Source organism: Crinia signifera, chromosome 3 (assembly GCF_055691185.1).
Source record: "Crinia signifera chromosome 3, ASM5569118v1, whole genome shotgun sequence".
Classification (NCBI taxonomy): Eukaryota; Metazoa; Chordata; class Amphibia; order Anura; family Myobatrachidae; genus Crinia; species Crinia signifera.
In genome coordinates this window covers 31,010,010-31,036,117 of record NC_139219.1, presented here as the reverse complement: position 1 = coordinate 31,036,117, position 26,108 = coordinate 31,010,010, and the positions used below count along the sequence as shown (strand labels likewise).

General features: G+C 46.1%; 2 protein-coding genes across 5 annotated transcripts in view; one reads left to right on the top strand and one right to left on the bottom strand.

Annotated features, from left to right (window-relative positions):
* The window catches only part of LOC146063316 (uncharacterized), a 42,567-nt gene extending 23,781 nt beyond the window's left edge, over window positions 1-18,786 (top strand). Inside the window, exons 3-6 of one of the 2 annotated variants that reach the window (XR_014471569.1) lie at window positions 710-962; window positions 10,266-10,428; window positions 10,941-13,375; window positions 17,189-18,786. Coding sequence is in view for 1 of the 2 variants with exons in the window: in XM_083175589.1 (XP_083031715.1) it covers window positions 10,890-11,150; window positions 17,189-17,608 (681 nt within the window). In the remaining variant the exon portion in view is untranslated. Of the gene's footprint in view, window positions 1-709; window positions 963-10,265; window positions 10,429-10,787; window positions 13,376-17,188 lie in introns of those variants that run through there. The other variant, XM_083175589.1, reaches the window with a different exon arrangement.
* LOC146063315 (toll-like receptor 5) overlaps window positions 1-25,783 on the bottom strand; it is a 32,641-nt gene extending 6,858 nt beyond the window's left edge. Inside the window, exon 1 of one of the 3 annotated variants that reach the window (XM_083175587.1) lies at window positions 25,646-25,783. The gene's annotated coding sequence lies outside the window, so the exon portion shown is untranslated. Of the gene's footprint in view, window positions 1-25,476; window positions 25,573-25,645 lie in introns of those variants that run through there. The other 2 variants (XM_083175586.1, XM_083175588.1) reach the window with 2 other exon arrangements.
* Between the last annotated feature and the right edge of the window lie 325 nt (window positions 25,784-26,108).

The following is a 26,108-nucleotide window of genomic DNA, read 5'->3' as shown; positions in this document are numbered from 1 at the left end:
GACACAACTATTTTTTATTTCTAGACACATACTATCTTCAGGTGATGGGGACAGCCATGGGGATCAGGTTCACACCGAGTTATGCCAACCTATATATACCTATATTAACTAGACTTCAATTAATGGCACTTGTGTCATTTCACGGCGCCACTTACGTAAGTCAGCGTAGTGTCCCTGTCAGCATCAGCGTCGTTGGTACTTTTGCATGCATCAGCATGTGCATGTGCTACTTTTGGCTTCTCCGCTCGCCACAACTATCTAAAATAAACTAACTTAACTCCATGCTAACATGGATAGTTCATACCCCCACTATCCATGTTGGCATGGAGTTGATTTTAGATAGCGTGGCGAGCGTAGCAAGCCACCGAGCCCGCAGCGTGGGCGAGCAAAGCGAGCACCGCAAGGGGACTCAGACGCACGGCGCCATGCTGGCACTGTGAAACGACACAAGTACCGTGTCATTTTTCCAGCAGTCAGCGTAGTGTCCCTGTTAGCATCAGCGTTGTTTTTCCGCCAGTCAGCATCCCTATCAGAATCAGCGTCGTGTTCCCGCAGCCAGCGTAGTCAGCTTGTGTCTGCGACTGTGTGTGCATCCGTGGCTAATCGGAGCTTACGCAGTTAGTGTAGTCAGTTAGCTTTGTGTCACCACAAGCAGCGTAGTCAGTAAAATCCATTTGACAGTTAACACGTATCATCATTATTGTTTCAGATGGATGACATGACAGGTGTGAATGTGTTCCGGAAACACCCCCACTTTCCACGTCGGCGTGGAGTTGATTCTATAAAGTATGGTGAGCGCAGTGAGCCACCAAGCCCAAAGTGTGGCGAGCGCAGCGTGGGCACAATGTCCCTCAGTTACCATGAGCACGTATTCCCCCTTGGCAATGGGCATGTAATCCCATATGGCAACGAGCATGGAACCCCTGGCCATGAGCATGGAACCCTTGGCAATGAGCATGTAGGTAAGCAGCACTTATGTAGCATCATTTTTTAATAGGCATTATGGTGTTTGGCATAATACGTAATGGACATTATGATGTGTGGCTTAATGGTGTAAATTTCCCTGTTTATGAAGCATATTGTGAATTTTGGCTCAATCCATGTGGTATTATGTGAATTTTGTCTCATTCCATTTGTCATCATGTGTAAGGGGCAAGTATAATGGGGTCTAATATTTTGTTGCATAATGTGTAGAAGTTGTGTATCGTGTGGTACACTACACTTAAGGACACGCCCCCTTTTGAGTGACCACACCCCCTTTTCCGGCGTGCACAACTGCATCCTTCACTTTTGTCGCCAAGGTGGGCCTGTGTACTTTAAACGCCAGGGCCTATTTTTGATCCCATTCCCGCCCTCTCTGCTCTCCACTCTCTCACCGCTCTCTTAGCATGTACACTGGCACCACTACCAAACCCCCTCCCCCTCCCAAGCCTCCTCCTATCATGGTGCCCCCCGTCATTTTCTCCTGGATCTGTCCCTGGATATAGAATGCTAATTGCTCACGACATTCAAATAGGGTCAGGCTGCAATCAGGGTTAGTTTTACTTTAAGCTAAAAAGACTATTGTCATTATAAAGCTGAAATTGTGAAGGTTTGACATGTTAAACATGGAGAAATTCGGAACATGCCAACATGGTGATGATGCATCATACCCAACCCCCACAGGATGAAAGAACAATCCAACCGGATCAAATGTAGGAGGCCAGATATTCAGTCCAGTTATCCTCATTGTGCTGAATAAAGCAGGTTAAATCGTGTGTGATGTCACAATGCGGCAACCCTACATCAGTTGCTGCAAGTGTCTACTTGCTGTAGCTCCGCCCCTGAGGTCCATGTATCCCCGCCCCTGAGGTCCATGTAGCTCCGCCTCCTTTAAGGCCCTGGTCGCTGCTGCCTTTTAGACAGCGTGATAAAGCAAATATGGAACACACTTTGCAGAGTATCCGGTCTTATGTCGGCAGTCAATAGGTTGACCCCTAATGGTCAACATGAATTAGATCAACATAGTCAAAAGGGCAACATGACAATGGTCAACATAGCATGTGATTGACGTGAGTTTTTTTTTTAGAACTTCTTCATACCTTTTTATACATTAACCTGTGTCGAGCACAGCGCATGGGGAGTGAAGCAAGCTATGCAAGGGGACGCGGTACACGAATCAGGGGTCCTAAATTGTTTGAAAAGTTAGCTTGTGTCATCATTTATTGTCATGTTGACCCTGTCGACCAAATGAACCACACTCATTTTGCTGGTCTGCAGAGGAATCAGTAGGAGAGGATGCTGCGACACCGGCACAACACCACCCGGCCAACAGGACCGCAGCGTGCTGCCAGCCTGGCACCCACACATTGCTGCACACGCCTCTACGACATTTAAATAAACACTGAAGCAATGATCTAGTTGCATAACAGTGAGTTCTGCAAACACTGAGATCAGGAGGGAACCTGAGACTTCTATTGTAAGTGATACTGTACATATATAACTTATTGCAGCTGTGGATTACACAATTGTAGCTTAATAAGCAATACACCCTGTGTTCAAACACAATCAGAACATTGTCTTTTCCGCAGCGAATATGTAACCTACCTAGTGAGGACGCATTGCCCTTTCCAGCTGCGAATGCCTCCTCTTTTGTTCACGACAGTAATGAGAGTTTTCTAGGTTTGCTAATAGTCGGATAACTCTACTACACCTGCAGCCGGCTTGGCGGAGCTCCCCCCCCCCCCCCTCCACTCCTGTTTGTGCTGGGATTGCATTAAAGGTCATAACTGAGTCACTGGATGCGCTCTTTAAAGGTAACAAGCATAGAGCTTTCCAGATGTCATAATATCAGTCTCTACAGCACAGGTTCCCAAACTCCACCATCACAGCCCAGGTTTCAGTGGCACATGCAGGGGGGGTTTCCGATTACCCATAAAGCCCCCCTGAAGGACCAAATTGATTTTCCACACTCCACAATAGCTGATTCCCCTCCTAAAACCTGCAGTGCGGCAGCAGCACAATGCTTACACTAGGGGAGATGGGGGAAAGCCGCACCGCTGCAATGCAATGCCACGGCGGGAAGGGGGCAGCCGGCTCTACCACTTCCATTGAGAACAGTCAGCATCGCAGCTGTAAATAGTGCTGCCGCCACTGAGGGTTTAGGAGGGGTGCGTTGCTATTGAGGGCTGCTGCTACTGAGGGCTGGGGAGAGGGTGGGTGCTGCCACTGAGGGCTGGGGAGGGGGGGTGTGCTGCCACTGAGGGCTGGGGAGGGGGGGGTGCTGTCACTGAGGGTTGGGGATGGGTGAGTACTGCCACTGGGGAGGGGGGTGCTGCCACTGAGGGTTGGGGAGGGGGGGGTGTTGTCACTGAGGGCTGGGGAAGGGTGAGAACTGCCACTGGGGAGGGGGAGTACTGCCACTGAGGGCTGGGGGGTGGGTTCTGCTTCTGAGTACTTGAGAGGGGAACTAGCCACTAGGGGGAACTTAGATCTAGGCTGCAGAGAATAGGTTAGGCTGTGGGGAGGAGAGATTAGGGTTAGGGGTGGGGGTTAGATTTAGGCAGCGGGGTAGGGGAGCTAGGGTTATGCTGTGGGGGGCTAGGCTTAGTCTGTGAGGAGGGAAGGTTAAGGGGGAGCAGGAGGAAAGGTAGGTATACTTCCCTTACTCCTTTCCTCCTTTAGGATGCATCAGGATTCAGAATAATGGCAGCAACACCGCCGTACCTCCATATGTATCCAATTTATATATGTTGCTATACCCACACATGCATTAGGACCCCCGCCCCATTAAATCCCTGCAATTGCCCCTGGGTTTTAAGGATTTCCATTCTTGAGCCCTGATGGTTAAATCAGGTTCACTGAGATACGAATTACGTTATCTTATCTCAAGCATGGATATTCTTAAAACTTAGCAATGGTGGAACCTGTGCTCTGGAGGTGCTGCTGTACTCAAGTTATCCTATATAATAAAAGCTGCTCCTCACTCTATGGCCCTTATTCAGATCTGATCGCAGTACAAATTTGTTCTGAAAATGGGCAAAACCATGTGCACTGCAGGTGGGGCGGATGTAACATGTGCAGAGAGAGTTAGATTTGTGTGAGTTATTTTGTTTCTGTGCAGGATAAATACTGGCTGCATTATTTTTACACTGCCATTTAGATTTAAGTTTCAGCACACCCCACCCAAATTTACCTCTCTTTGCACAGGTAAAATCTGCTCCACCTGCAGTGCACATGGTTTTGCCCATTTTCCGAACAAATTTGTACTGCGATCAGATCTGAATAAGTCCCTATGGGTGGAATTTAAGTGTTTGCACGCTGGTCACCACTAGATGGCGTACATTTCAAGGGAAGGAGAAATGGGATATGTCCGCACAGGCAGGTGCTATAGCACCAGTTGGCCCCAAATTAGACAGGCTTATTTGTAGAGCTCAGAGTGGGTGCAGCCAATGGAGTTACAATAGTAACACCACTAGATGGCGCCTGACATCAATTGAAGTGTTGCTCCGTTCAGACGCCAGCGCGGACATGTGGCTCTCTTAGTTGCTCGGGGAAGCTTTTCATTGTTTATAGTGCTTGATACAGATGGAGCCGATCTTGATAGAGAATAGGGATGCTTGCAAGCCACATTCTCGACAATGGATGCGCGAGCATGTGAGACGCTCGCATTACCACGTCTGCCGGTGCGCCAGCCACCAGATATACTATGTATTGCGGGCAATCACCGACGTTCATAAAGTGGGATAGTGTATACTAAATCCCGGGAGTCTGCACCAGAAAGGCGCTGGGGAGATCCAGGCTCCAGTTTATTTGTCTGCTACCGGGTGCTTCTCACTGTGCTGTGCTGGCGAGTTCTGCAGTATCTGTACTCTGGGATCAGCTGCCATTCTCACACACAGCCAGCCTGTTTAAATGTCCCAATCCCCCAACTGGTAACCGTGCCGTCCGCTGAGCTGTGAGTTATCAGGAGCTAAACAAGACCGGAATGATGAAATAAGTTTCTGACGGAGGAAATTGGTGCAGCACAGTCAGTCCAGTGGCAACCACATATGACTCAGTAGAGAAATTACCAGGATAAATAAGGCCCCAATACACTATGTAATTCACCTGCAATTTTGGCTATTTTCTTGTGATTGTGGCAATCAAATTACAGGGATGGGATAAACAGTGAGGGGAGAAGTTGCTGCAGTGTATGGGGGCCTTACAGCATGTCTGGTGTCCAATCCGAAAGTCACCAACTCCCTGCGGGACCAGGAACAGAAATGATCACTGCAAGTCCAGGCACAGCAGCCATAACCACAGCAGGCCCAGCCAATGCAATGGCCACTTCATGACCAGTTCCAGCAATAACCACAGCAATGACCACTGCAATGATTACTATGAGTGTAGCCACTTCAATAATTACTGCAAGCCCAACCCCACCATTACCACTGCAGGCCCTGCCACAGGCAATTAGCACTGCGGGCCCATCCACAGCAATAATCCCGGTAGACAGCCACAGTAATCACACTACAGGCCTGGCCACAGCAAATTAACACTGCTGGTGGAAGCCCAGCCACAGCAAAGGGCACTACAGGCCACAGCAATGGCCTCTGAGGGCCAAGTCACAGCAATGACCGCCCCAACCACAGTAATAATCCATGCAGGCCCAGCAGAAAAAAAATAACCACTACAGCAGGGAATGGCCGGGAGGGTCCCGGAAATCGGGTCCCCCTCCCGGTCCCCCGGAAAGGGTGGCAATCCTCCCGCATATCCCCCCCAGCTCCCGCGATGTGTCCCTCTGCGGGGGGGTCCGCAGGTAAAATGCTGCGATCGCCCCGCCCCCCTGCCTGACAGAGCTGGCTGCCCTCTCCCGGAGAGGGCAGCTCAAAAGTCGGCAACCATGCACTACAGGCCCAGCCATGGCAATAATCCCTGCAGGCCCAGCCACATCAATGACTACTGCAGGCCCACCCCAAGAAATAAGTACTACAGGCCCAGCCACAGCAATAATCCTGGTAGACCCAGCCACAGTAATCACACTACAGGCCTGGCCACAGCAAATATTACTGCAGGCCACAGAAGTGAACACTGCTGGTGGAAGCCCAGCCACAGCAATGGGCACTACAGGCCCAGCCACAGCAATAATCCCTGCAGGCCCAGCCACATCAATGGCCACTGCAGGCCCACCCCAAGCAATGAGCACTACAGGCCCAGCCACAGCAATAATCCCTGCAGGCCCAGCCTCAGTAAGGACCAATACAGGCACAACCACAACAGCACTCCATGCTATACACTGCAGGCCCAACAACAGCAATGACCACTGCAGGCCCAGCCACAGAAATAATCCCTGCAGGCCCAGCCACAGTAATAATCCCTGCAGCCCCTACCACAGCAATGACCACTGCAGGCCGAGCCACAGCAATGACCACTGCAGGTCCAGCCACAGCAATGACCACTGCAGGCCCAGCCTTAGCAATAATCCCTACAGCCCCAGCCACAGCAATAATCCCTGCAGCCCCAGCAAAAGCAATGTCCACCCAGCCACAGTAATGATTTCTGCAGCTCTTATTATTACATTTTCAGAACAAAAAATCATATTATCCATATTTTTTATCTGTGAAATACGACATCAATAATCAAATCTACATTTATGACATAACATCATCATATATATTATTTCTAGAAGGTGATTTTTCACAATGCTCATTTTTCCTCCCTTTGGGCCTTATTCTGGTTCACTCTCAGAGGCAAATTCCTTCTCAAATGGACAAAACCATGTGCACTGCAGGTGCTGCAGATGTAACATGTACAGATAGAATTAGATTTGGGTGGGGTTTTTCTTCAAAGTGAGATCTATATTGCAGTGTAGAAATAAAGCAGTCAGTATTTTCTCTGCACAGAAACAAAATAACTCACCCAAATCTAATTCTCTCTGCACATGTTACATCTGCCCCCCCCCCTGCATTGCACATGGTTTTGTCCATTTGAGAAGGAATTTGCCTCTGAGAGTGAACCAGAATAAGGCCCTTTGTGCTTAACCAAAAATCGATACATGAGGTGCCATTTGGAAGATTAAGTACTCTGCTTCTGATGAATTGTTAATTTACAATTGCACATTGTATTGTTTGTTTACAAATCAATGTTAATTACTGTGTTGGGGTGCCACATACTTTCCCCACTGGAATTTTGCGTGTCCCCATGCATTGCATAACATAAGGAAACAATTGAACCATAATAATATTTATAAACAGTTTTCAATTTCACAATCGTTAGCTCTATTAACAATGGAATAAATTATTACTATATCATTGTGATCTGTGCAAGGTTCTGTCCAAAAAAAAAAGGTTAAAAAAATGGGGAAAAAACGGCGTGGGGTCTCCCCTCCTGAGCATAACCAGCCCCAGACTCAAAGAGCCGGTCCTGGTTTAATAAAATCACAGGGACAAACAAGTTGGGGTTCCATGGATTTATCAAAACCAGCACCAGGCTCAAGGGACGATCCTGGTTCCCAAAATACTGGGGACAAAATGACTAGGGGTCCCCCGTATTTCAAGAACCAGCACCGGGCCCAACCAGCTAGCAGGGTAATGCCACAGCCGGGGGGAGACTTTTTATAAAAGCCCCTACCTCTGACCGGTCAACATGGGCAGGGGTCCTGGGGAAGTGGGGACCCCCCCAAAGAAGGGGTCCCCCCCTCCAGAACAAGGGGTCCCCCCCTCCAGAACTTACCTGCCCATGTTGAAGCCCGGGGATGTCCTCGGCAGTGGGCATCGAGCTGATAATTGGTGTAAAAAATAGATAAAATCCTATTGTATACTGCTGTGGAACTATGGGCCTTATTCTAGTTCACTCTTAGAGACAAATTCCTTCTTAGCTGGACAAAACCATGTGCACTGCAGGGGGGCAGATGTAACATGTGCAGAGAGATTTAGCATTAAGTGAGTTATTTTGTTTCTGTGCAGGGTAAATAATGACTGCTTTATTTTTACACTGCAATATAGATCTCACTTTGAAGAAAAACCCCACCCAAATCTAATTCTCTCTGCACATGTTACATCTGCCCCCCCCCCCCTGCAGTGCACATGGTTTTGTCCAGCTAGGAATGAATATGCCTCTATGAGTGAACTAGAATAAGGCCCTATGAGTCCCAGCAAGCCTGCAGCACATGCAGGGACTTGGAGAACACCAAGTCCCAGCATGTGGGGCAATAAAGGGCCTGCTGGGACTTGTAGTCCCACAGTAGTACAAATAGTTAAATATATACACACACACACTGACAGTAAAACCAATACTCACCTATGTTGCCATGAAGCATCGGTCCCCTTGTCCAGTAGTATCCACTGGGGTACCTGTGGAGAGAAAACATACTCACCAGCCATCTTCAGTGCTTCTCCGGTAGCTCTGCAGCACTCTAACCAAGCTCCGGTCTTCTGTTTACATCTGGGCCCCCCGACCGGGACTTAGGCCCGCCCACCAGCCAATCATGGTCCGGGAAAACCCCCAAAATCACATGTCTTAAAATGCGCACATTTTCATGACTGAAAATGCACACATTTTTAAGTCTAAAAATCGCACCATATCGCACTTTTTTGCAGCGAATTCGAGGGAAAAAATTTGATTTTTGCAAATGCGATTTGGTGCGATTTTTAAACATGTCCAAAAATCGCACCCTATTACATTTCGCCCTGGAGTTCTTTTCCCTGGATGCATTGATACGGATCAGTTTTGCTCAGATACGCAAAATGGCTACAAATGAACCGGTTCTTCTTTCATCCTACTCCAAACCACCAACCTTGTCATAAAATAAATCACATGCAACATTTTCACACGGGCCACCTAGTAAATTTGGAGACAGACAAGAAAAAACAAATGAATGCTAAAAAGATTTGCGAATCAGTGTTCATTTTATGTTACCTATAGAGAAGTGGAGCCTGTGATAAATTTGTATAGATAGATAGAAGATAAAAAAAGATAAATATTCCACTTCAGAGTGCGGCCCCCCATGCAGGCCCTGGACAGCGTATTGGCTGCAGAAGCCTCTTGCGAAACATCTGCTAAGTAGAGTAAGCTGTCAAGAAAGGGAAATGTTGGGAGGTCAGCGCTGAGGTTGTGAAACGGTTGCCCATTAGGGAAGTGCTGGATTGGACTTGTGCCAGAGTTACATAACTGAGGTTGTGTCAGCACTTATTCCTCGAAAGCTTGCATTTTAACAACATTTATTTTTGTTAGCCATTAAAAGGTATCATATTTGCTAGATTGCTATTTTGTTTTTCTCACTGAGGAACAATAAAACTTTTCTTATCAACTGGCTAACACGGTACCAAACTTTTTTCTTTTCACTTATTCCTCGAAATGAAGCGTCGAGATGCCGCCTTTGTTTTAATGGGGGCCTCACAGCAAACCACAGTGCTTCAGTATCTTCCAGTCAGCTGCAATAAGGCAGTGGATGGTTTGTTATTCCCAGTGTTGTCACTACAGCTGTGGGACGCACCTCTGTGTTGCTCCTCTGCTGTGACTGGGAGCTGGGTTCTGCATTAGACGTTCTCCTGCACCACTTGGCTCCTATCACAGAGGAGGAGCCCAAAGCAACTGGACTCTGGGGGCAACCCAGCATCCCTGGGGATGCCACACCCCTTTATTTTAGAGCACGCCCCCTTTATTGGATGCAAGCATCTCTGTTGTGCAGTGGGGATATGGAGTGTGTATTAGTAAAGGATATCCTAGTGGCTAACCCCAACGTGACACAGATATAGGACAAAGATAAAAATATGTCTTCACATCAATAGTGTATTTTTTTATATACAAAGCTTACAAAAATGGAGGTCGGTATATACATAATAATAATCTAGTCATGTAATGTAGTCATTAGGTATGGTTAATGCTCCCTGGAATCCTCTTAGAGCATGTCCCAAAGTAAAACTGCCCAACGAGGATTCTTTAATTGATTAATTAATTGTCATTTCCTATTAACATAATATAATAGATGTCCAGGTCCCAGATTGCAAGATTTTTATAACTTTTTCTGTCATATATTGCTGTATACTTGTTTCAGCATCTTAAAATACTATGGGGGAAATTTACTAAGATGTGTATTTTACTTCACATGTGATGTTGCTATGGGTAACCAATCAGAATCTACTTCTTATTTATGTAGCACATTAGAAGATAGTAGACAGGATCTGATTGGTTGCCAATAGCAACATCTCATGTGAAGTAGAATACACATCTGAGTAAATTTCCCCCACTGTGTACAATATACATTTTAGAATGTTTTTCACGTTTGTTCACATCAATGTCAACAGAAGCAGTCCCCTTGCACAGAGCGGCCCGGCGCCATCGGTAAATGATATGAGAAGAAGCAATTGCTAGGCGACAAAACAACACACAAGGGTATCTGGGCGTAAGTCCGGTCAAGCCCCCTTGAATGCGGATAGACACCATGGAGCAGCCCCGAGCAACGGAACTGTGAGTATAACTATTCAGAAAGTATTTAAATGGTTTGTTTTCACTTGCAATTTTGTGCAAGCAAGCCACCTTATTTTAACACACTATGGGTGAAATTTAACAGGGTGAGAGATTCAGAAAGTGCGAGATTTGGTAAGAAATCTCCATTTTTTTTAAAGCGGCAATCATTTACACTGCAAAATCAAACAGGTTTTGCAGTGTAAATGATTGCCGCTTTAAAAAAAAAAATGGAGATTTCTTACCAAATCTCTCACTTCCTGAATCTCTCCTACTATTAAATTTTCCCCTTCATTCCTACTTTTTTCACTCATTCTTCTTTTTGTGTGTTTTATATTTCGCAACTTTTCAAATTATTCCAATAAAGGTTACATTTTAAGAGACCCAATAGGTGCACCACATCATTGACAACCTTTCTCGCTTTCATTTTTTCCTTCCACTTTGACAAATGTTATTTTGACTCTATGGCTGACTGGTGGAAATATGCCAAATCGAACATCCGCAGTTTCTTTCAGGTCACAGGGCATATCCAGGCATGCGACCATAGAAGGAACCTCATAAAACTGCAGCGTGAGCTCCAGTCCCTGGTGGACCTCCAGCGGTGCGACTGGGATGTGAAGGATGACCTGGATGAGACCAGGAAACTCCACTCTGGCCACACGCCCATGTCTAGGGATGGACATCGATGGTCGATGTTTCGGAAACATCGATGGTTTTCTTTCGATGTTAGTGTTTTTGCCATTTAATGGTGACCTTCCGATGTTTGTCACCATCGAATGCTAATCATTCGATGGTGTACCGATGGTGGCTTATTTTTTGTAATTCCCAAAAGATATGCCTCCCCTGGCTGCTGTGTCTGTGTCAGGGAAACTTCCTAGGTTCGTTGGAGGCTGTCTGACTTTCTCTCTGCTTCCCTCCCTCTCCCTCTCTATGGTTGCTGTAGCTGCTAGGCAACAGGGCCCACTGCTAGTTCTGATTGGCTCTCACTGACTCAGAGAGCCAATCAGAGCACAAACCTCACCCTGATCAGAGCACAAACCTCACCAGTCACTCAAACAGCAGCAAATTTCACAGACACACTGAGCTATGGAGGATCAGAGAGGAGGAGACCGTGACGTCACTGAATGTTATACCTGCTCAGGCAAGCTATAATAATAATAATAATAGGAACACAATATAACTAGCTACAGATATCTGTGAATGTCAGTCACTTACAACACTCATTAATATACTGCATTAGTATTACCAGGCAGCAACCACTATATGATCATCAGTGAAGTGTTGGTCAGAGATTGTCTGTTTCTGTGAATATAGTGAGGAACAATATACACAGTCCTGGGGTACCAGGGGAATGGACCGAGCTAAAGGTGCCCATACACTGCTGTGACGCCTCGCAGCAGTGTACGGACACCCGACAGCCTGCAAGGCACGGACGCATGCGATCCGTTGTGATGGATTGCATGCGTCCCTGCTTCCGGCCCACCTCACCGCCAGGAGGAACGGGTGGACGGCCTGCCGGTCCGACCACCTGGTCGGGTCCGATGCGCACGGGACCCAACGGCATGTCAGGGAGAGGCGATTTGGTCCGATTTAACGGGTCGATTGGTCGCAATTGGCCAAAATCGGACCAAATCACCTCAGTGTAGGGGCACCTTAACTGTTTTTATATATAGTGAACTATTTTTTTATATTACGTGACCTGGTCGCTCAGCGACTGAATTGCTGGTTATCAGTATTTTACTGGTGACCAGCGATTCTAGCAAGTTCCTGCGACCGTCGCTGGGCTGCGGTGGGAGCGCACACATGGCGAAGGTCGCTAGGTATCACCGGCAATATGGTCACTGAGCGACCATATAGCTGACGATGGAAGCTAGAATCGCCTAGTGTGTAGCATTATTAGTGGTGCCCCCTCAGATCCTGGCACCCTAGGCAGCTGCCTAATGGTAGAGCTGGCCCTGCTCTTTGCAATATTTATCTCACCATATTAATGATGTGATGACCACTGTACCATCATCTCCCTTATTTGTGTGTGTGTGTAGTTACACTTGCCTTAATAAATAGACATTTTCCTATCTGGAAAAATAGTGAAACCTAAAGCGAGTTAGTTTACAATTTATCTATTTTTATTACATTTTGATTACTTGCTGTTAAAGTGTTAATAATGTGTACAAAATGAATATACTACTTTATCATTGGGCATTGTGTGAATATTATATATGTATATTATACACACAATGTCCAGTGATAAAGTAATATGTTGCTCAGAGCCTGGGCCCTGTCACCAAACCCAATTACCACCTTACAAATGGCAATACAGGCTTTTGCGCATGCGCTAGTCATATAACTAGTTTTCACCATCGAATACTTTTGATGCGATGGTTAATTACTGAAGGGTTAAATTTAGAACCCATGTAGCATATGAGAATTTGCACGTAAAACTGCCCTCACTATGGTTACGCTACAAGGCCATACTGTAAGCCTGAGCGTGTCTTATCTAAGTTTCTCCCAACCCTCCCCCTCTTGGAATTGCTATGCAGTGTGTTCATGTCTAAACTCCTCTATAATCAAAAACCCCCCTTGTTACTCATTTTCTTTGTGTATGATATTTTGTATGCCCCCCCCCCTGTTGAATTTGCCCTGCAACCTAACAGACCAATCAGAATGTAATATGCACTTGTATACACCCATGTATCATGTCTTTTTAACCTACTGTTAAACTCTTAATAAACCAGAGTGTTTTCTTAACTCGCCACCGTGTGTTTGGTGTGTAGTTTTAAGGAAGCATTCTCACTGGTACCTAAGGGGCCACCAGGTCGAGGGGCTACACATTTATCCTTACAATTTGAGGGCTTCGTCTGGGATTCAGCCGGTCGTCCCCTCCACGGGATCGCGGCCACCTGCTGAATTTGAGAATCTGAACTCACTCCGTGTTCCGGGAACACGTGACAAGGTAATATTTAAGTCCGGGACTTAATATTACGTAATTGTATGTAAGGAAATTTATGACGTCATAAAATGTATCAGGGATACAAGGACCTGGGGTCCACATAAAGGTAATTCAAGTCCGGGACTTGAGATTACGAAACAGGTATCCGGGATACCGCAATTGAACCAGGGGTTCACAGAGAAAGCCTCCTCGATCTGATCGCCTAAATATATGTATGTACATGTTTGTCTGTTAATGTTGCAAACTGTGTATTTGTTTAAACACTCAGTAGACGGATGGTAAGTGCACGTACGCTGAAGTGTTCTGTCTGTCTTATATACAATTGTACTGCATATTTTTGTATTAGGGATACTCAGTGAACGGGTGGTGAGTGTACGGCCACTGAGTGTCATTTGTTGTGTAGAGCGATTCTAAGTAGATTTGCAAAGTGATTTGGCTACTGAATGTCATTTTGTTTAAAGTAATTTTAAGTACAATTGCGACTTGACTTGTGACAGATATTATTGTGACTATATTGACTGACATACTGTTATATTATGGGATTATATTAGAGTAAAGAAACAGAATATTCCCCGCTTTTACCAGGAGAGACATGTAAAGAATATGTTGCCCGTGTCTCCCCCACAAGTTACTATTTCATTAACCCTTGAGTAGACAATTTAGCGGGATAGATAGGATAATTAAAAATTGTCCCAAAACAATAATAACACCAATAGGATGTATAATATATTTAAAGAAAGCATGCAAAGGACGCAGCTTTACCCAAGGAGATATGAGACTCATTGTTAATGATATAATTGACCATTACAATAAATGAGACTGGGAAAAAGTTCCACTTATCAGTGTACCCTCAGTCACACAAACAACTGTAGGTTACCCACTTAATACACAAGAAGGCATAGATGCTATGTGGGATCAACTTGCTGCACATATGAATGAAGTGTTTAAAGCACGCTCATCTCTCCCCATAGCTGTAAGTTGTAAACAGAAAGTGTCAGAAACAGTGACAAATTTCTGGAACAGATTCAAGAAGTGCTGGACCGAGGAAGCAGGTCTGCCGCTTCTGCATAATGATAATTTACTTGTTTCTACTTTCATTAATAATCTGCTGCCGATATATATATATATCCTCGCTGTGAAGCAGAGTGTTTCAACTTGAACCTCTGATACAGTGAAGGATTTTAAAAAAACATTTGTATAAAAAAAAGAAGCAGCAGGTTGTTTTGAAGTTAAAAGAAACACTGTCACACCATCACATACCCCGTTCACACGCTTCCAAAATCAAAACAATCCTAGGAGACAGAATAAACCATTCCGTTCTCCTAGAGACAGACTACCTCAGAGGGCTCCTGCGGGACCCCCACCCAACAGGCAGACAAGCTGCTATAACTGTGAAAGGGATAGCCATTGGGCTAGAGACTGTCCGTTCCCTTCAAACAAACCCCGACAGGTCAGTAACCCCATGCAGCCCAGCCAACCCAGACCTAGAGACAACCCCAGATTTCAGATTGACTGGCAGGGACTGACCTTAAAGGGCCATGACATAGGAAAACATGAATTTACTGTAATATTTGACTGCCTAATGAATTTGCTAGGCAGAGATCTTCTCTCTGTGCTAGAAATCACAATTAGTCCATCAGAAGCAGGAAAGGGAATTGATGTTTCATCACCACACTTGTTTAATGACCGACAGTTCTGACCCAAACACAGAATTAGACACTGTAAATCCTCAGACATGGTCAACAGGACCTCAGAGCAATAAACCAATTAATTGTTCCCATTGCACCTGATGTACACTCACTCATCTCAGCCATCCCTGTAGATGCCGCCTACTTCTCAGTAACTGATTTGAAAAAAATATATTTTTTAGCATACCTGTGGACACCCAGACACAACTGTTATTTGCATTTTCTTTTGAGGCCAGCAGTTAACATGATGCAGGCTGCCACAGGAGTATATTGACTCCCCTGTTGTGTACAGCATCGTGCTCCAAGCCACATTAACCCCCTGGCACCCCCCCTATGGTTCAGTCCTGCTACAGTATGCAGATGATCTGCTTATCTGTAGTTCAACAAAGGAGGCATGCCGAGAGGATGGTATATCACTGTTAAACTGGCTCTGTGAATGTGGGCACAAAGTGTCAAAAAGCAAAAATGCAATGGTGCAAAAAGAATGTTGATTATTTAGGTTTTGTCTTGACAAAAGGGGAAAGGAAAGTCAGCCCACAACGCATTCAGTCTGTACTGGGTCTGGTCCGCCCAAACACTATTATTGCAGACAGTGGATTTCTGACTGTTCCTACTATGATAACATTTTGAGACAAGCCACACTCAATGACAAACCTAAACAGATACAATGGTCACAAGAAATGTTAAATGCATATGAAAGCCTTAAAAATGTATGTTGATGAAAAGTCCGGCATTGACCCTCCCAAACTATGTACAACCATTTCATTTGTATGCAAGGGACAAAATGTAAAACCATGGCGGGTGTGCTGACACAAAAATATGGAGGTAAGCTGCGCCCCGTGGCATTCTTTTCCAAAGTGATGCCGGTGTCGGTCCAAGGTATACCTGCCTGTCTTTGGGCACTGGCGGCCTGTGCAATGGTAGCTGAGATGGCAACCACACTCATCCTAGGCTCACCCACTGTTCTCCATACCACACATAATGTTGTAGCATTACTTAAAGGGCTACACACACAACATGTCAGCCCAGCGTCTTAGTGGAGATGAGGTCCTGTTGCTAGGAAGCCCCTCACTCACCATTAAGTATGCAAACGCATCCTCAGGCCCCGCACCCATTCTAAATGCACTTTTAGGACTAAAAGGGCCACAGGATGACATTCCTGACGATCATGACTGTTCTGCATCAATAGAGTCAGAAACCTCCCCTAGACTTGACATTTCCCCTGTACCAATACCAGGTTCTGACCATGTATTTGTGGATGGTTCTTGTAATAGACCCAATGACTCGACATATCAGGCAGGCTATGCAGTGGTACGCCTCCCAAATGACATTTTAGAAGCGAGACCCATTCCATATCAATCAGCACAAGCTGCAGAACTCATAGCGCTCACAAGAGCTTGCCAAATGTAGAAAGATAAACCTGATCACTGAACTACAAAACTCAGTATCACAAAAAGACTTGGATGACTGGTTATTTCCAATATTGCAGAAAAATCCTATAACAGGATTGATCTGCAAAGAGGGGAGACCATGCATACCACAATCAAGCGCCCCATTGTTCATTGCTCACTACCATGGGGTAGGACATTATAGCAAAATCACCACAGCTATGCTTTTAAACAAAGATTTTTACATCACAGATGCAAAAACAGTTGCACGCATACTAACACAAGAAATCATCCCTAGATGGGGATGCCCGCTCCAAATAGATAGCGACAAAGGCACTGCCTTTACAGCAAAAAAGTCACACAAGCTTTAGTGAAAGCACTTCAAATAGATTGGAAATTTCACATTCCTTATCATTCTCAAAGTTCAGGGATAGTGGAGAAAAGGAATAGGACTTTAAAGGACAAACTTAGGAAAGCAACAGGAGGAACATTTAATAAATGGAAACAAACCCTCCCCATAGTCCTAGCAGAAATTAGAATGACCCCCCCAACAGACTCTGGGTTATTCACCCTTTGAAATTTTAATAGGAAGACCTTTCCCCACGCCCTGGGCTAAGAAACCATTAGTAGTCCAGGAGGGAGACCTAGAACAGATTAGAGAAGAGTATGTTAGGTCCCTCATCACCAGACTTAGTGAAATTGAACATAGTGTTATTTGTAAAAATCTTTTTAATCCACAGGAATCAACACATCCTTTCCAGGTCGGAGACAAGGTCGTTGTGAAGGTTCTCCCCAGGAATAAAGGTCCAGGAGACTTCACCTATGGTCCAGAAACAGAGATCGTAGTGGTAACAAGGACGGCTGTCCTTACAGAAGAGAGTCCAGTGTGGATACACGCATCCAGGGTAAAGAGAATCCCGAGTAACGTCCCGGATAGAGAACAGATCAAGAAAGGGGTGCTAACGGGGGTAGACAACCCTGACCTCCAACAGGACGAGGTACTAATGGGGGCAGACAGCCCTAACCTCCTACATGATGGAGAAGACGACTCACCAGCAGATGAGGTCATTCTAGAATTCTGGACGATAATGGATAACGTATATTATTCTATTGATTCTTGTTTGCCAGATACCTTTGCACAAAAACTGAAGTTGACATGACTGAAAAGGCAGGCGTATACATTTTCTGGTACAATTTTTTCAGCACCGAGGTAGCCGCCTACCAGATAGACTTTTGCACCATTAACCCCTGTGTCTCCAAACGATGGACATAGGGATGTAATAAGAATGGTCACCCAAATGGTATAGAACAGGCCCTTGTTCAATTAGCAATCTATATATTGATTATTCTTACTATTATTTGTATTGTTGTTTTTTGCATTATACCATGTTGTAGAAAACTTGCTACTAAAGGTATTGAGAATACTCTTATGTATGAATCCATTGCCCCTGCACACGCAAATTCCCCTGAAGGCTACAAGCAATATCTCGCTAAGCACAGAAATAAGGAATTTGGTAAGAAGAATCATATCATCTAAATTCATGATTCTAAGAGGGGATTGAAGGGTTAAATTTAGAACCCATGTAGCATATGAGAATTTGCACGTAAAACTGCCCTCACTATGGTTACGCTACAAGGCCATACTGTAAGCCTGAGCGTGTCTTATCTAAGTTTCTCCCAACCCTCCCCCTCTTGGAATTGCTATGCAGTGTGTTCATGTCTAAACTCCTCTATAATCAAAAACCCCCCTTGTTACTCATTTTCTTTGTGTATGATATTTTGTATGCCCCCCCCCCTGTTGAATTTGCCCTGCAACCTAACAGACCAATCAGAATGTAATATGCACTTGTATACACCCATGTATCATGTCTTTTTAACCTACTGTTAAACTCTTAATAAACCAGAGTGTTTTCTTAACTCGCCACCGTGTGTTTGGTGTGTAGTTTTAAGGAAGCATTCTCACTGGTACCTAAGGGGCCACCAGGTCGAGGGGCTACACATTTATCCTTACAATTACCATCGCATCGAAAGTTTCAATGGTGGAAGTACTGCCATCATTTGATGGTTGGCTTCCGATGTCCATCCCTACCCATGTCTGATGTTTTATTGATGTCTTTCTATTTATTGCCCTCCCCTTATATGTGTCTGTCTGATCAATAGAGCTTCAGGCTTGTGATTCCCCCTCCCTTACCCCCCCATACCCTCCACACCCATAGCCTTGTATACTGTTGTGTAATGTTAATGTTTGAATGCATAGTGAATAGTATAGTCTACAGCAGGGCTGGGCAATTGCGGCCCTCCAGATGTTGAGGAACTACATATCCCAGGATGCTTTGCATTAGTTTTGCTATGTGGCCATGCTGAAACTGATGCAAGGCATGCTGAGATGTGTAGTTCCTCAACATCTGGAGGGCCGCAATTGCCCAGCCCTGGTCTACAGTGGGAGTTTATCTTGTGCTGTATTTTATAATATGTACTATACTGTATGCATGTGTGTTGTGTTTTGGCTATGCTGGTACACGGTATATATGTTATAAATGTTATCATCTGTTTTTTGGATTCTTTATGTACAATAAAGACCTGCTTTTTCAATCAAAAAGACAGCCATTGAAATAATGGCTTCTCACCTTGGCTAAGGCTAAGATCAAGTGTAGTGTCTGTTCTTATCAGTGGGTGTGGATTTACCCCTGGCAGATTAGAGAAAGGCTGGACTGAGTAACTGCTCCAATGGGTGGAGGGTATGGGACCCCTTATTCCTGGGAGCAGGGAAAGGTCTGGCTGAGTACGTTAACCCTGGGATGTGAGAAACAATGGGACTGAATAGATTGCTATTCTGAGGGGGCTTCGGCCCTCAAGGGAGTCAATGGAAAAGCCCAGTGGACTATCCATTCCCATGACAGGGGTTGGAAAACACCCTAGGTGGAGCAGAGAAACACTTGGTCGGACGCAGATTGGTTGTCTGTCTGGAGTCCGAGCTTGCACTGTGCCACTGGGGAAACTCGGGGGTGCCTGAACCCCGCACTTGTGGATGTTGGCACCATGCACTAGTATGGCACCTGCACTGCGCACTCTCCCTTTAGGTTAGTGCTTCACATCCTCACCCTGGACCTTTTGGCTGGGGTAGGACAATATTTCACACCTCCTCTATTCGTCTCTATTCTTATTCATTTGTTTTCCCCTCTCACTTTGTCACTTTTCACATTTTCAGTTTTTTGTTATTTTGGTCACGTTTTTCTGTGCTGTGTTTATGACCCTTATGCGCTACCTACCCTTCCGTGTACCAAAGAAGAGAGTCTATCTGAGCTTTGGCGAGGGGGACCCACCCATCCCTATATTCCCCTCTTTGGCCTTTTGGCTGAGAGTGGTCAGAGGAGTAACGAGGTCGTTCTCTTTCTCCTATGCACGATTTAGGTAACTGCACTGGGTGTTGGAGCACCACTCGGGCTCCAGATAAAAAATAAAAAATTAGCAATTGAACTAAGACCTGTAGATGGCTCCAAGCCTTCTCCACTCTGTTTTATTATTATGTTTTACTCTTCCCTTATTTGGGTGGGGTTTGGATAAGACCCTAATGGGCCACTCTCTCCTTTTGGGGGAGGGACAGAAACCCCATTCCCTAGGGGGGGGGGGGGACTTTGCCCAATGCTGTGTCCTGTGGCAGTGGGGAGCATGAAGTCTCTCCTGTCCCCCTGCACATTCCCAAATGTGATACATTGTAAGGAGACATGACGAGAGGAGCAGAGCATTTTTTCCCTCATGGAGAGGGTCAGGTAGGCAAGTATGAGATAGATAGATAGATAGTGTTCTCTCTGTACGCAGGATCTCAGCTACTGTCACATCCTACATTTCTTACTAATTACAGGTCATGGGGCCCCCTCCGCTGCCGCCGGCACTGTGCTCATAGTCCCTGCCGATGGCAATCCAGGTCCCCACCACGGGGCCGGCGCATGCGCAGTAGCTTCTTCAGAACTGCGCATGAGCAGGCCCCCATCCTCTATGGGCTGCTTTTCCAGCAGTCCTCAGAGACATATTCAGGATCCCGGGTCCGGCACATGCTCAGTATTGTCATCGTACTGCGCATATGCCCAGCTTTTATGGGCTGCTGCTCTGCAGCCTAGGTAGAGGCGTCCCAGAGGGAAGGAACACCTCCCAATGGGACTGGCATGCATTAAAAGGGGAATGTGATAGTGCCTCCTTACAAGGCATACTTGCCTACCCTCCCGGAATGGCCGGGAGGGTCCCGCAAATCGGGTCCCCCTCCCGGTCCCCCGGGAAGGGGGGCAAGTCTCCCGCATTTCCCTACAGCCCCGGCTCCCCCTCTCCCCGCGGTCTAAAAACGATGACTTTCGCGGGTCCACGGGGAGGGGGCGGGGCTAAATTACGCAATTCGCGGCATTTCACATCATATTTAGCCCCTCCCCCCACCCACGGACCCGCAAATTGAGGTTTCAGCCCGTTATGGGGGCGGGGCTTGATTACATCACCCGTGCCCCGCCCCCAAAACGAAGCCTCTACCCGCCCCCTTTCACTCCTCTCCGGGCTTCAGTAAGTCGGCAAGTATGTTACAAGGAATTGGTGAGACCACATTTGGAATACTGGGTTCAGTTCCCGGCAAGTAGTCAATGTCATAGTCAGGCTAAAATTGCACCCCGGGACAGAAGGAGGGGGAGGGGGGATATAGGGAGATTATAGGATTGGGTTGTTTCTGGTAAAGCTGGGTACACACTGCATGATATATCATTAACAATATATCACAAATATCGGTCAGTTTTTTGCTCAATAGTTGTCGCAATCCTGCCTGAATCCTGTGCATCTGGCCTGTCATTCTGCTTTTCACTGCTGTGTATTTCCGCCAGCTGCAATGAGACTGCAATCTTGCTTCCTAGAGAGACTGTGCTTGCCAGTAATTAGCAGCTGTGGTAGTTCTAGCTCTGTGTGGGATGTTCTGCTGCCAATCATGTGTAGTCTGGTTCCCTGTCTGAAGGTGCCCATACACGTGCAGATTCTGGTGGTGCGATGTGTGCTTTGGGATGCGCTCTCCCGCGGCATCTCATCGCACAGTACAAAAAGAATGTGCTGCACATACTTTTTGTGCTTGCTTTTTATCGCAACGCATGCAATGCGATGCTATGCTATTTAAGCTCAAAATGCACTGCCGCATCGGGAAGTGTATGGGCACCTTAATGCTGGGTACACACCAGGACGATTCTGCTTGTGAGCGGGTCATCACAGGAATGTACGACTCACTAACGAGCTGACAGAGCCGCCGCCCGCCTCCGACCCGCACAGAAAAGGCACCTGATGTGATTGCGATCCGATCGCGCCCCGCACCCACTACAATGGTCGTTTCTGAGATCCTACCTGCAGCAGGTAGGATCTCAGAAAAGACCTAACGACCCGCGGGGCCGCGCATCGGATCGGGATTGCATCAAAAGGGCAGCGAAATGGCCCAAAACACGGCCGATTTACATACAATCAGTCAAGATTGTATCTAAATTGGCTCGTTTTAGGCCATATCGTCCTGGTGTGTACCCCACAATAATTGCCCAGCCAATCCAGGCTTATCAGTGGGTATACAGTATGTATGCTGGGAAATCCAAGACATATTGCTAGGGCTTTAATTGTCTCCTGTGATTCAGTTGTGTCCTTGCTGCTGCTGCTGTGTGTGTTCAAGTTCCAGGTATTCCAGCTCCTGTGTTCCTGAGTCCAGCAAAGGCTACTCACCTCAGCAGTCTCCAGCCTAGCTCCAACATCGTTCCGCATTCCAGTCAATGTTTCATCATCGTTCCACAGTCTTGTCGATGTTCCATCATCGTTTCACAGTCATTTCGATGTTCCATCATCGTATCACAGTCCTGACGATGTTCCATCATAGTTCCACAGTCCTGTCGATGTTCCATCATCGTATCACAGTCCTGACGATGTTCCATCATAGTTCCACAGTCCTGTCGATGTTCCATCATCGTATCACAGTCCTGATGATGTTCCATCATAGTTCCACAGTCCTGTCGATGTTCCATCATCGTTCCACAGTCCTGTCGATGTTCCATCATCGTTCCACAGTCCTGTCGATGTTCCATCATCGTTCCACAGTCCTGTCAATGTTCCATCATCGTTCCCGTTCCGCAGTCCTGTCAATGTTCCATCATCGTTCTGCAATCCTGTCAATGTTCCATCATCGTTCTGCATTCTAATCTGCAACTCCATGTAATGTATTGTCTCTCTGAGGTTATTGGCTCATAGACTTATATGGATTTCATCAGTCCTCTGCACTGCAACTGTCCCCTTGCCTCCATTATTACTGTTACCAATTTACCCATTGCATGCATTACCATTTCATCAGTTGCCAAGTACAACCTTCTGTTTCCAGCTTCCATAATAAAACTGGTTATACTGTTACCTCTGCCTGTTTCCTGCCTCTGGGTGCACCGTGCACTACGGTGCTTTTGCATGTACCAAGGTCTGCTCAAGCCTTCCTGATTTATATATCGGTCAGAGCCTACGCCTGAGGTCCTCCTAGGGTTACCACCTCAACCCTTTAATTCCGAACACATATTAATTACACAGGTTCTGTGGCTAATAAAAAAAAACAGTTGAAATGGAATCTTGATGACTGTATAAGGCACCTATTGAATTATTGCGATTGACATTTTCTTATAACTTAAACATTGATTACCCCTAGAAATAAATCACACGGACACATGACCTGAAATAACCACACGGACAACCACTGCATAAGTTAAAAAGGTCAACAGTATTTATTGTTGGTATGACCCTATTGAAAAGGGATGGCTTGGAGAGCGCTTGGAGACCAGCTAAGTCACAAACGTTAACAATGGCGGCGACTACAACGCCCCAACTTGTAACCAGGGCGATGAACCGCCCCCCATTGAATTCAAAGCACAGCCCGCACTGTGACGGTCTTACCGCCCCTCCTAGGGCATGGTGAGGACAGTTCTAAAAGTGTCCTGCATCCCCCCTCGGGGGCAGGACTCACAAGCTGTCCTGGCAGAGGGTGGCAATACCGCACAGTGACCTCCTGTACTTCAAACTTGACCGCTGATCGAGAGCGCCCTCCCGCCAATTATAATAACATTTTTGTGAAGCCAAATTGAGTGAAGGCCGAAAGGTCAGGTGGTAGAAGAAGAAAGCAAGGGAGGGAGGGTGGGAATCCAGACTCAAGAGGAAGAGGAATCACCTGACTACCCCCTAAATACCCCTGCATAAGCTACCACCCATTCTACACCTGATTGGCTACACCTAACAACCCTGGATTCTATGGGTAAGAGAAACTCTTCAAATAGCTTTTTTCATACCAATCACAAAATTCTCAGGCTTTTATATGCCCTCATGCCTATGCAGCCCTCGCTTTAATTAAAAAAAAAACAGTTGAAATGGAATCTTGAAGTTAGCCAGCCACAGAACCTGTGTAATTAATATGTGTCCAGAATTAAAGGGATGAGGTGGTAACCCTATCCTCCTCAGTCTGTCTCAGACCCCCAGGCGTGACAATATCGTTAGCAATGAGCACTCCCATACATCATCAATGACCCTCCCCGTTATCTGTACATGCAGCTCAATCTGACAGTATCGCTAGTGACTGCATGTACGGAGCGGGGGCGGAAGATGTCACTGATCGATATTGTTAACAATATCGTTCTATGTGTTTGCACTGTGCGGTTCTCAATATCGCCGGTGATGGGAATCGCCCGGTGTGTACCCTGCTCTAGTTACATAACTGCACTTATTCCGCCAGTTTTGTGTGTTAGCGCACAGCGCTGGTCTTATAGATAGTGCATGAGTTCCCAATATACACAGAGGTGGTGTACATCGTTCTATGTGTTTGCGCTGTGCGGTTCTCCCACGGCACCGCCGATATATTTATCAATATCGGCGGTGCTGGGAAACTCCCGGTGTGTACCCTGCTCTAGTTACATAACTGCACCAATTTCGCCAGTTTTGTGTGTTAGAGCACAGCGCTGGTCATATATATATAGTGCATGAGTTACCAATATACACAGAGGTGGTGTACATCGTTCCTATACATTTAATGGGACGGTATAACCATAAGCATAGGTTTCCATGGTTACTGCGACAGTTTGCATTTCCGAGCTTGGTAAATTAGACAACACACACAGCAAGAGCCTGATTCTGGTTCACTTGCAAAAGTTAATTCTCTCTCTAATGGACAAAATCATGCTGCACTGCAGGGGGGCAGATGTAACATGTGAAGCGAGAGTTACATTTGTGGGAGATATTTTGTTTCTGTGCAAATAAAATACTGACTGTGTTTTATTTTTACACTGCAATATAGATATCATTTTGAAGTAAAAAACCCACCCAAATCTACCTCTTTCTGCACATGTTACATCTGACCCACCTGCAGTGCACATGGTTTCATTCATTAAAGAGAGTGAACCAGAATCAGGACCCATGACCCCGGTAGCCCATGGACTAATGATTCACAAATAAGGACCCTTATAGGAACTCGTGTCCCCACAATTTATTTATTTACAGTTTATGATATAGCACAGCAGATTCCGTTGCGCAAACTGGGTAACAACAGACAGACTTGGAGGTAGGAGGGCCCTGCTGCAAGCTTACAATCTATAGGGACAAGCGCCTCTTGTTAAATTTGCATGAATATTTAGCATTTTACATTAGTAATATTTTTCTCAATATTGTAATGAACAAGGACCCAAGTCGGTGTCTACAACTCTTTTGTTAAACTTTACAAAACTACAGGTAACCACGGGAATGGCGGCTCTCATACAGACCTCAAAGCAAATGCTTTATAAGCTGTATTCTAATGACAGAGAGTGGACTGGTCACTGCGGCACGGTAGCACTGTGGATGTATTGCTGCGTTCACCTCACTATCAGCCTGCACTGATACTACCAGTGTTGTGTTCCCAGCAGGAACCTCACACTTCCTACAGCAGCAATATAGTGAAGGGGGGGGGGGGGGGGTGTCAGCCATACCCAGACATACCTCCTGCCTGTACCACATACATAGACATTGTACCTACCTACAGCTGGCACCTTGGCTGCAGAGCTCTGCGTCCAGGCTGGCTCTGTGTCGCACACTTCCCTCATGTCTTGCACAATATGTGTGTGTAAGGCGACTTCCAGGCTACAGTATGTGCTCCTCCCCTGCTGCCAGCCCCCCTCACCCCCCTCAGCCTGAGCATTACTGACCTGCAGGCTGTTACTCAGGAGTGTCAGACTCAGGAAATAGCTGGGACACAGGGGAAGGAGGTTCCTTTATGCCCACATTCTGGGGTAAGCAGCTCTGGTGTGAAAGTGGTAACATGGCATCTGTTTACTCCAGCAGCATGACCCTGGGGGCAGATGGGTTACCTCCAGCACTGGAGCTTAGCCGCATCTACACAGAGAGCTGCCACAGGCACATTCCCCTTCTGCAGGAAACTGTCTGCAACAAAGTAACAAGGAACAAGATAAGTTCAGGAGATGGCTTTTCCAGATTACTTCCTGAATTTCTTACTATTGGTGTGTACACACGGGGGAGATATATTGCTGAGTAATATATTGCTCAGTGTACTATCAATATATCTCCGCAATATATTTCTCAGCAATATATTGCTCAGTTTCCAGTTTTTCAGAGGGACCAGCAATTTTCCCTGAAAATTGCTAGCAATTT